The sequence below is a fragment of the Aegilops tauschii genome, chromosome 2 (assembly GCF_002575655.3).
Source record: "Aegilops tauschii subsp. strangulata cultivar AL8/78 chromosome 2, Aet v6.0, whole genome shotgun sequence".
Classification (NCBI taxonomy): Eukaryota; Viridiplantae; Streptophyta; class Magnoliopsida; order Poales; family Poaceae; genus Aegilops; species Aegilops tauschii.
Genome location: NC_053036.3, coordinates 30,461,207 through 30,473,160, shown reverse-complemented (window position 1 = coordinate 30,473,160; position 11,954 = coordinate 30,461,207). Strand labels below are relative to the sequence as shown.

The 11,954-nt window shown below is 45.9% G+C and overlaps 2 protein-coding genes across 2 annotated transcripts; both read left to right on the top strand.

Annotated features, from left to right (window-relative positions):
- Positions 1 to 799: 799 nt before the first annotated feature.
- Positions 800 to 3,418, top strand: LOC141040674 (uncharacterized). The gene is made up of 5 exons (XM_073506791.1): positions 800 to 985; positions 1,454 to 1,534; positions 1,680 to 1,892; positions 2,319 to 2,525; positions 2,906 to 3,418. The coding sequence occupies exons 1-5, from the start codon at positions 800 to 802 to the stop codon at positions 3,416 to 3,418; spliced, it is 1,200 nt and encodes a 399-aa protein (XP_073362892.1).
- Positions 1,248 to 5,821, top strand: LOC141040673 (protein FAR1-RELATED SEQUENCE 5-like). The gene has a single exon (XM_073506790.1). It carries the CDS (start codon positions 3,689 to 3,691, stop codon positions 5,819 to 5,821), a length of 2,133 nt encoding a protein of 710 aa, XP_073362891.1. The 5' UTR covers positions 1,248 to 3,688.
- Positions 5,822 to 11,954: the final 6,133 nt, after the last annotated feature.

Below are 11,954 nucleotides of genomic sequence, written 5' to 3'. Positions count from 1 at the left end.
CAAAGAGTAAAAGAGTTTGCCGTCAGCGGCAGACGGCAAAGGCCTGCCATGTGGTGACGTGTAGATGACATCATACGGTGGACGGCAAAGACACTAGAAAATTTGCCGTCCGCTAGCGGACGGCAAAGGCCTGCCGTTATCCACTTAACGGACTGAGAGCACAAGTTTTGCCGTCCGCTCTCTTTGTCGTCCGCCGCAGACGGCAAAGGGCCTTTGCCGTCAGCCGCCAGGAAGCAGACGGCAAAGCAGCTGTTTACCGTAGCCTACTTTGCCGGAGCCTTTTGCCGTCCGCCGTTCGTGCCTTTGCCGTCCGCCGTGGCAGACGGCAAAATAGCTGTTTCCTGTAGTGTAAGTCCTTTGGATCTCTTCTATAGATTGCGGATCTATAAAAATAATTTTACATGTGTCCTCATGTTAGGGATCAGAATAGTGAATTTTGACTGCAGTTTCATTGAGCTCTACAACTAATATAATCTGTGGTCACGAGAGTGCTTAAGTTTTGCATGGCTAGAGATATAACTCAACTTAGCAAAACCACGGCGCAAGCATGCAGTTGGCATGATTAAAGTGAGGTCAGCTGAGTCCTAATTTTAAATCCATAACCCTTCTGCTGTTAAGACGGCGCAACAGTTTGAGCACGGACCAGCTGAAGATAATTGGATCCGGAACCGATATTCAAATCGCGCCCCACCTGCTGTGTTGCGCACATGCGGTGTGTACGCAGCCCGCGGAATTGCTAGCACCAGTAATTTATTTTGTTCAAACGTTGAATCGGTGGCATAATCATGGTGAGGATGCAATGGATTACCTGAACAGGAGATCCATGGCGAGTGAGATGAAGGAGGCCGATAATTTTTCGGTGACGAGCGAACTCTGCGGAGGGATCAGGATTGGCTTTCCTTTGGAGAGCCAGAATATGCCTCGCCTGTCGCCACCGATGCTAGATGGAGAGAGATCTGGAACTCATCTGTGGACGGCCCCACAAGTTAGTCAAATACTTGGAGGAACTATTTGAGAGCCCGCATGTCAGTATGAGTTTGAAGTCCACGTACCACATTTTCTCACCCCAGATGGAGGTACTCCTCGTAGGACTCATATAAGGCCGACCCCACAAGTTAGTGAGAGACTTAGAGGAATTAGTAACTGAGAGCCCACTTGTCAGTGTCGTCGACAGTCAAGTGACTTTTGTTAGGTTTCATGGTTATCTTTGTGTTAAGTGTTGCACAAGCAAATTAGCATCAGAGGATCTCACTTTGGTTGAGGTTGTAGTTTAATTAAAAATTAATATATGTATATATTTATATATGTCACTTATATAGAACTAAAAATATATCTCTCTTGCGTTGTAAGTGTAAAAGGTTAGTAAGAAAGATTGAGATCGACTTCGAAATGTTTCAACACTGATACTGCAGGTTTATAACCTTTATATTTATTTCGTCTCTTTTTCGGGCAGATGTTCAGGAGTGCGTCATCTAGTCAGGACAACAGGGACGGTCGGTCTTTGAACGACATCAGCAAGGATTATGGGAGGCAGGTAATAGTAAGGCAGTTGAACATTAGTGTTTGGTCTTTTATTTCTGGGACGTTTGCTGTCAACAACAACAAAAATGATTTATATATCCTGGATGAATGATGTAATATCTATTTATCCTGTGCATCTACTCTGCAGTTGAGTATAGAAAGGTGGAAGAAAAAAATTACTAGAAAACGAGAAGAAGATCAAGGATGCAGATGCTGCCAAACACGCACATGCCATGCGGGCTGGAATAATTGGAGTCAAGAGTGAGATACAAGTTCTTGGCAAACGTCCCAACCAGGAGCATGGTGTGCAACAGACACCTGCGAAGAGGAGCATTCTAAGCAGCAGAGACTCCACTAAGCAGATTGTGCAGGTAACGGCGAAAACTTGAAACGCTGGTTTTAACGTACGTGGAAGTTTTACTCGCACATGCCTCTAATTATTTTTTGGTTTGAAGACACAGATGCCCACAAAGGCGCAGAGTGGGCGTTGTGACGGCCCAGCGTTTGTAGGCGGTCATAATGAAGAGGTACAGGGTAACAGAATTTCCTTTGATGCAAGCAGAAGGATCATTGGCAACAAAAGCATTGGTGTTCAAGGATTCGGTACGGTTTGCACAAGCAAGAAGAGCCCAACGACAAAATCCAACATAGGAGCAATAAACTCTACCATACAGCAATACAGGTGACAGCATATACAAACGTCCAACAACATTTAAAGCAAATGTATATTTTTTTGTGAGCAATTTTTTCTTTGTTTTCGTCTGCTATATTTAAATTGTAGTATCTTCCACACGCAGGTGTACGAACAAGGAAGCAAGTATCGTGGTAGTCCACGGATCGATGAAAACATAAGGCAAGGTCCTTTGAAAGGATCACCTGTGGCGTTCAACACGAGGGGTCCTTCCAAAGGATCTCCGATGGCATTCAGAATCGTCAGCGAAATCACCAATGCACGGAGGTTGTCGCCAAGTTTTGCTGGACAAGAGAGGCATGGGAAAACAAAGGTGACGTCGGAACTATGCTTTTTCAATTCAACACACAAACAGTTTTATGGAAGAACAGGGTAAAGTGCAAAACAGGAGGATGGCTGTATCTGCAGTTGTTCTTTTGTATACGATGTTGTTGTGCCTCTCCGGTTATGGTGTAAACAGAAGCACATCTGTGCCTCTTTGTGCAGATGTGTGTGTAGCATGGTCACATTCGTGCTGCTGGGTGTAATGTGAACAGTGCATCTGGTGTACCGCTTATACTCAGTGAAGAGGCACGGGTCTGGTTTTGGTATACCAGATGAGCCCTGATGAGTCATATAAATCTTTTGTTTAGAAATTAAAAAAATGCATATGCTGCTCTGGACATCTAATTCTGTTTCGTGCCATGTGTTCAGGATTTGGCGGAGGGGATAACAGATGAGGCAAAGAAATATCATAGTTCTCCATCCATTTCGAAGGAAACGCAACGTTCACAGCAGCAAGTATCGTACAGCGCTAGCACGGATTGCATGGTAGAAGCAGCACAATCCCTTGGTTGCATGAGTGCCGGAGAAACAGGTAGCAGCATTGCACAATGCAACAGTGGAGAGGCAGACTCATTTATGGATTTGACCGTGCCATGCAGAAACGACGCTGCTGCGTGTGACAAACAACAGAGCAGCAGCAGCTCTGCTGTAAGTGGACCTGTGGTTGGCGATGAAACTGATGTCGTCAGAAGTGAATGCGATCAGACGAACGAAGACACGGTAGACAGAATCATAATGGCGCCGCCGACCATTGTAGAGAAAGAAATGGACGACATGTTTAAAGAAGGCATATACCCAACGATTCAGGAGGTCACCGAAGCGGTCGAACCAGAAGGTGGTATGGTATTCGGATCTTTGGATGAGTGCATTTTCTTTTTCTAAAGATATGCTAGAAAGGCTGGCTTTGCTGCCAAGCGATCAACGAGCAGAAGATCGACATATGATCAGCAACTTGACAAGCAGGTGTTTCAGTGCACCAAGGATGGGCAGAATAAAACAACTGAGAGACATGTTAAGGAGAGAAGGAACAACTGCTTGATCCGGACAAGCTGCCCACTCCAAATAACAGCCAAGAGGGATACAGATAGGAGGAAATGGTATCTGAAGAACGTGCGTCTAGAGCACAACCACCAGCTTCACCCATCTGATTGGATGCTGAAGTTCATGAGATGCTATAAGAAGATTACACCTCAGGAGAAATTCTTTATACAAGTGCTGCAGAAGGCGAGGTTAGAACCAAGGAAGGTTATGCGGATTTTTACTGCCATGGGGAAACCGAGGCGAGAAATTATGTTCGACACGATTGACATAAGCAACATTGCATGCCGGGATAGGGCTGCAGAGCGCGGCACTGATATCGCAGACACCATGAAACTGTTTGCCGATATGCAGAGGCGGAGGCCGGGATTCCACCATGTGGAAGAGACAGAGAACAATGTAGTGCGCAGCCTGTTCTGGACAGACTCCTTGTGTAAGATGAATTATGATCTATATGGAGATTTCGTGTCTTTTGACACGACATTCTCTACGAATATATATGGCTTGCCATTTGCACCAATTATAGGTGTCGACAACCATGGGTCGACCGTCCTGTTTGGAGTAGGTCTTTTGAAGGATGAGAAAATAGGGTCATTCAAGTGGCTCCTAAGCATGTTTGTCGAGGCAATGGGAGGTAAAGAGCCGAAATACATAATAACAGACCAGGACCAGGCGATGAAGACTGCAATAGAGGAAGCTCTTCCGAGAACGAGGCACAAGTTCTGCTGGTGGCATATTAGGAACAACCAGAAGGAAAATAATGCAGCAGTGTTTGCGCAACACCCAGGGATGTCTGATGATTTATTTCGAATCGTCAAAAACTCACTAGATCAAGACGAGTTTGATCGTGCCTGGAAAGAAGCCATTTCTATGCACAAGGTGGAAGGCAACAAACACCTGAACATGCTATGGGAACTCCGAAATTTTTGCGTGCCGGCCTACTTCAAGGACTGCTTCTATCCTTTCTCGTCAACAACCACTCGCAGTGAGAGCACGAATTCAATGTGGAAGAATTACGTCGACCACAAGGACACTATAAAAAGGTTTGTTGATGCGTATCACATGATTCAGCAAAATTGCCTCGCCACTCTTGACAAGAAAAGACACCGAACAGAAGAGAAGGCACCATCACTAGAGACGGGTTTTCCGATTGAAAGACAAGCAAGTCAAGTATACACAAATGAAATTTTTAGGAAATTCCAGATGGAGCTATGGAACCGGACTTACTTCAAGTGCTCTGACCTGGCAAAGGGGAGGGCGTATTTTTTTAAAAAGATTACTGAGCCTGGAGAAAAAGTGTGGAAACCATATCCGGGCGAGGAATTTGACAAGTCTGAGTTCAGGGTAGATGTGGATGAGCAAAAAGAAATATACAGTTGCAGCTGCAAGAAAATGAGTAGGGATGGCATTCAGTGCTGCCATGTGCTTAAGGTGATGGACCAAACAGGCATGATCAATCAACTTCCAAAATCCTTTGTCATCCCCAGATGGACCAGGAATCTATCAGAGAGTCTGAAAGTTCTGTCTACAAGTCAAGGTGATAGCATGACCGCACAAGACGATGAAACTATGAGATTCTTCCTCGCTTACGCTGAGTTGTCGGATATCCGTTCAAATGCTTGCAGAAAAGAGAAGGCATACAGTGTGCTTCGTGAGTGTATGGTAGATATGAAAATAAAAGTCATGGCGGCACTTGCCGAGGAACCAGACACATGCATTCTTGCCAAAACTCTCAAGAACCCTCCCATGAGTGGCTCAAAGGGCACGAAAAAAGGAGATCAAATCAAAGCTGGTTCTGAGAAGAAAGGAAAAGGCAACAAAGCTGCATCCAAGTGCGGTCGTTGTAGAGTAAAGGGTCATAGGAAAACAAACTGCCTGGATAACCCAGAAGTCCAGGAGAGGATGTGGATTGAAGAGGAGAAGAGGAAATCGCAGGAGGAGAAGAGGGCAAGGTCAATGAAATGGCCGACAACACCGACAACACCATCGAGGACATCAAACGGCTCAGGACAATGCACTCCAAGCCCAGGAGGAAGACGTCATACGCCAGCAACTCCAACGACCCCACTGACAGCAGGGAGCATTCACCAAAGTCTTGCATCTATGCCAGAATCGAACATCACACAAGCCAGGCACACAGAATGCGTGCAGGGAAGCCCGGGACAAGGCACGGAATCTGCACAGTCCATTTTCAGAAAGGAAAGGTCTGAGTGGAGACTTTTTGGTACGGGAGAACTGTACGAATAGAAAAATTAAAAGGTAATAATGCAGCTTAAACAGGACGTAAGCAAAAAAATAGTGGCGACCGCAATCTTTCGCTTTGTTTTTATGTATGAATATTAATTTTACAGGTAAATAGGTTGAATAGCTACGCAGAAAGGTGGGGTTGCACAAGGGTCGAGAAGGAAGAATGGATCGCTGAACATTCAAAAACAAGGCCGCACGTGGAGCGATGAAATAGCAAGCAATTGGTGGGGAGGGCGGGCGGGTGTCGATTGTTTATTTTCTTGTGTTGTGGGTATAAGAACGGCTTGTAAGTTAATTTGCTGCAGAAACAAAACAAATTTAAATAAGAACGCCTTTTGCTTCTTTATGTATTTTTTACTCAGCGGAGAAAAATATCAAAGGCATAGGTTTCCTTGTTATTTTCCGCAGCCGCGTCGGTTTCTGAACGTGGATGTTGTAAGCATACAAGCATGCTTCTCTGCTGCGTGACAGAGAGATAAAAATAACCTAAGGCCACAGGCAGCCACGGCCATGCCACCGGTGAGTGTTCAACCGTGACTCTCATGGTTGCATGGTCACGCCCGCCGTTATGGAACGAAAACATTTTTAAGCACAGAATCTGGGTCGTGCTTCTGGGGCTGCATAACTGTGGCTTTCGTGGTAACGGTGCCTCGCCTGTTCTTACACATGTTCTTCTGTTATGAATGCATGTCTGTAAGTAATTTAAATAACCGTGCTTGCGATGCGTGTCCAACCGTGCCTCATGTGCCTTCACGCTGTGCTTCTGTCATGCAAAGATTTCAAACAGAACGGGTCACGGTTGTGTTTGTTTTTCTGTTTCACAAATGGATATAGGGCCTGGCAGTAGGTTCATGACGTTTGCTGTGAGAGAATCACGTCTTTACATGCTACGAAAGCACATGGAATCACGGTCGTGCCTGTGTGGCATGTAGAACAGTGTGTCTCATTCTTGAAAAGTCGTGCTTCTGCCATCACTTCACTTACTTGGTTTTGTCCGCGTTTTAGCAGAATCATCTGCAAAGCAGAGGCAGGGCCTTGAATCTTCTAGTGACTTAATTGTCAACGTGCCCGTGGAAAATTTTGCCGCTTGCAGAGGGAAGATGACTGTACAACCGTGCTTCCTGCGTCGAACAGATTCACAAAGACAGGCACGCTTTGTGAATGTGTGCGGTAAATAATTAAATCATGGAGGGGCACGCCCGTGCCTGGTCTGCAAGTACAACAGTGCATCTCGTACCATCAAAGCCGTGGCTCTATTTGATGCTTCAAGCAACCACCTAGCATTGACTTGTTACTACTTTTGAGTTTTCAGTGACCCAGTCGATCTGTCATGATCAGGACTTCTAGTTACTGTGTGTGTTCTACTATAAGTTTGAGTCTAATGTTGTATGCCTGTTGTTAAGTTCTATTATTAGTTAATACCACTTTTTATGCATCTCTCTATATGTGTGCGCATATATAATGATTCATTTCTGATGATGTTAATTAATATGCCTCCTCGTGCCTCTTGTATCTGTAAGACTGTGCGTTTGTTATCACTGCACGGCACTTCCTCTGTGTATGTCTGTTACCCTGTGGTGAACGTTTGGGTGGAAACATGCTGCACACAGCCTAGAACATAGCGTCCTGTAGAACCACGACAGTGTTGTTTCTGCAAATAGAGACGTGCTTGTGCTTTGTTTAAAAGTGTGCCCGTGCTTCATTGTGAAACAATGAAATATAGATAGCCACGAATGTCCACGCCTTTTATATCAAAATAATATACGGAACATCAAGAAAGATGTGTGACACAACTCAATAGGGAACCGTGTCCATAGGGAGTTCACGTCCGTGCTCTTAAATACAAGGAAATAAGATTTTAAATACAGCGTCCCTCACATAGGCCATTGCGTGCCTCTGTGGGCTAAACGCCCCTGCGTCTCCGTCTGATAGAGTCACAGGCTAGCGTGACTATGTAATACCACCGACCATGCCTTTGAGCGCTTCATGCTCGTTCCTGTGACCCGAAACACTTAAACAAAGAAAGGTAGGAATGTCCACGCCTTCATGTGTGCACAAGACATGACTCTAGTTGGTACAAACAACCTTGGCTGCAGAGACTTCACGCCCGTGCTTTTCAAAACAGCGCCTCTCGAATTGGCCATTACATTAATGTTCACATCTGTACCCATAAACTTGACCCAGGAAACCAAAACACGTTTGTTATGAAAGTTACTGACTACGAGGTGACGCAAGACAAAATAAGAAACTTTTTAGTCCACTGCTTAATTGCTTCAGATATAGCGATCAGGGTCGCTGGGCGCGAAGTTCCTTGACCTCTTTTATCATAACGTATGTCTCCAGCGTGAGCTTGTCGTACTCAAGTTTGAGCTTCACCTTCGTCTTCTCATCCAGAAGATCATACAACCTCGTGGATATCTCCACGATCTTCAAGAGGTGAGCTTCCGTAGCCTCCCACCGGTTCTTCACCTGGACAAAAGAGAAGGTGTCAGATTGATGGCAGGACGCACTATCATCAACTTAGGATGAAGTTCACCACAATGATCCATGTTTCACAACTAATCCGGGTAGCCGAAAGAAAGAAAAAATGAATGAAACAGAAGCAGAGTGAACTTACAGATGAGGAAGCCTGGCCAGACGAGATTTCCTCCTGCGTCAGGACACGGCTCTCTGGAGTAGTGTCATCCTGCACAGCCATGGCGGAGAGTGTCAGGATAGAGAACAGCAAGAGGAGTGGATGGCCTGGAGGCGGATAAAAGGATGAAGGGGGTGTGGCTAGGGTTTCGAGATTCCGTCTGGCTTATTCACGTTTCACAACTAAATCAAGTAGCCGAAAGAAAGAAAAAAGGAAAGAAGCGGAAGCAGAGTGAACTTACAGATGAGGAACCCTCGCCATCCTTGATCCCCTCCAGTGTCTGGGCACGGGGTTCTGCAGTAGTGTCCTCCTGCGCAGCCATGGCGGAGAGGGTCAGGATGGAGAGCAGCAAGAGGAATGGATAGCCTGGCGGCAGGCAGAGGGGGGAAGAGGGTGTGGCTAGGGTTTCGAGACCCCGTCCTGCTTAAATAGCCGGAGCCTGGCCTCGGTCTACGAGCCAGAGCGGCGTCACCGGAGGAGACGCCCGTCGGACCCTTGGGTTTCTGGAGCGGTGCCACGTGGCGTTCACACCCGGATGCGAGGAGACACCCGTCGAAACATTGGGTTTCCACAATTAATGCACGAACGTGACTCCACGTAAAACACAAGCATGCCTCCCTGAGCATCTTGACCGTGCCACTCCTGGTGATAGATCAACGGATGCATTTGGAGCACAAAAAGACACGAAGGTGCCCTCTGACCTGAAACACTGACACACTTGGCGGTTCGTGCATTTGAGTTAAAATCTCACAACGAAAACAATTGTAATACGGACAGTCGCCCGATTCTATTAGGTTTTCGTAATAATCGCACAATCGTGACTCCGGGTAAGAATAAACCATGCCTCTCCACCGACTCATTCTGAATACAATTAGAAAACCTCTGTGCGTGACTCTATGTAATTAGAAAACCTTTGAGGGCTGTATGCCCGTGCTTGTGACCCTTGACACTGAAACACAGATAGCCACGAACGTCGAGACCGAAGCTATAGGCCGTGGCTCAGGAATGTGAGGAAAATCATTGGCCTGGGACGGAATGTGCACCTGATGGGGGGCTGGGGGTTGTCGAACTTAATCAAAACGTGGTTTTCCCGTGTGTCCCGTGCACACCACTAAAGCTACATAAGTTGTTCTTCGAAAAAAACTATATAAGTTGTTCGTTTCGGTTCTTCTTACACGAGCTGGGTTTATTTTTTGCAAAAAGATCAGATTTATTATAAAGATTCCCCACAAAGCCGCCTGATTGTGCGACGTTGCCGATGTCATTTGCTGCTAGCAATGGGGGTGATTATGGGGGTGTTACTGAAACACCTGCCCACCCGAAGTGCGAAAGGTTCGATCGTGTGTGTGCGTGTGGAAGGACCATTCAAAGATGCTGCATTAAATTCAGAAGAGATGATTCCAGTAATACACTACCATGTTGTTCCATCGGCGTCCTCCTTGGATGCACCAAACGATCGATCGACGTCCTCCTCCGGGGAGGATCGCTGGGAGCAAATAAAATAATAAGTTGGAACTGTCGGGGTCTCTTGGGAACCCCGAAAATTCTTTTGCTTCTGGACATCCAGAGGTGACATAATCCAGATGCGTTTTTTCTGTCTGAAACGCATTTGGATGAGGATAGGGCAGAGAACTTGAGAAGGAAAACGAGGATGGATTACAAAATCGTTGCGCCAAGCCTTGATGGAAGGAAAGATGGTTTGCTTTTAGTCTGGAAGAAGGAGGTGAGAATCTACTCCCGGACTACCACTTTTCGTGTCATCAATGTGATGGTGGAGGAATCAAATGGAAGAGAATGAAGGCTTTAGGGATTGTATGGGGAGCCGAGTTGGGATAACAAGGATCATACGTACCAGCTAATATGTTACTTGCATGCTCAATCTAATCTCCTGTGGGTGGTCATTGGTGAATTTAATGAGATTCTATTCTCGTCGGAAAAGGAGGGAGGTGCGTCACGGCAGCAAGCGCCAAGATGTGCTCCGAAAGGCACATAATCTTCATCTCCTACAGATATCTGCAACATCTGCTAATTTTAATTCCCTCATGTGCAGTTTGGTAAATCCTACTCATCTTTGCTATCTAAAGCTCGGAGTCGTTAAGGTGCATGAGGGTTTGCCTCAAGTTTGGAGCAAGTTTTGCCATCTTCAAGTATTAGATTCTTTGTCTGGACGCTGCTGCAGAACAGACTTTGGACTGCGGATCGACTGCTTGTGAGAGGCTGGAATCATCAGGATACTTGCTCCACTTTTGGCAGGTGCTCGAGTCTGCTCACCACCCGATCTTGGGTTGCCCCTTCGCCAAGCAGGTCTAGACTGCATACCAAAATACGAGACCACTGGCAAGCCAGGCAGCGCTGCGCTCAACCTCTGTTGGGACCTAGTGGGAGACGATCCTGCCTCTCAGGAAAAAAGGAGAGGGCACTGATGATTGCATCTTCTCAGCTTACGTGGCATGCATGGAACCTCTGGAATGAGCGAAATCGAAGAGTTTTCAAAAGTCAACAAATGAACCCCCTGTGTGTTCGAAGATTAACGATGAGATCAGCCTCTTTGATGAGGCATGGGAGCAATAGGTTTTTTTGAACTGTACAGCGAGGCAGGCCTTGCTTGTACTGGGTCTTTTATTCTTTTTTAGGCTTTTACTAGTAGCTTCACTACTACCGTAAAGTTCCCCCCCTCCTTAAATGAAAAGGCAGAGCACCTGCCGTTCCGGTCAAAAAAAATGTCAACTGTGTTGGTCAGTGGATCTAGCTAGAGCCTTACTGCAGAACACATGGCAGCATAGGTATATTTGTCATAACCGAGGTTAGCATCTGTAGCTGTGTGCTGTTTTACTGCCTCGGAAGGTGGTGCTTCGCTGCCTTTTAGGCGCAATTCCACCATAGATCATATCATGTCCAGAATTTACATGCTGAATTTCTGTTATTAGTTTCTTGGAAAGTATAAAAAGCTGATCTTGTGACAGTTTCCTGGGCTGGTACGCTTTCACGTGGGAACCTCATCCTCATGCAATCCGTTTTGCTTGCCATATTCACTGAAAGCACCGAAAACAACTGATATGTTTCATTCTAGTATGTTATTTACTGAATCTTGTGAACTCAAACTGGAAATTAATCTTTTCTCTCCTTGATTTGATACGGAACTCTGTGGAGATTGTGGTAATCTCTAAGATATGTAATGTGCAGTCTGCAGTCCATTACAGAATGGCATGAAGAAACTTTTGCGAAGCTCCCTCGATATCATACGCCATGCAGAAATTCTCTGTAGCTACAGTGATGCACTTGGTAGGCCTAAACTCATATGTTGGGGTTTCTTGAACTGATATGTCATACCTTGATCCGTCAGAGTTCAGGATGCATTCAGCAGCAGACACCTAATCTCTCCTTAAATTTGAATGTGCGACCCTGCTGGTTGCTCACTACGTGGTTCTTGTTCATTGTGCACTATGCTATCTTCTCATCTTATATGGAGTTCATTACTGGGGGTGCTTTTTGGATAAT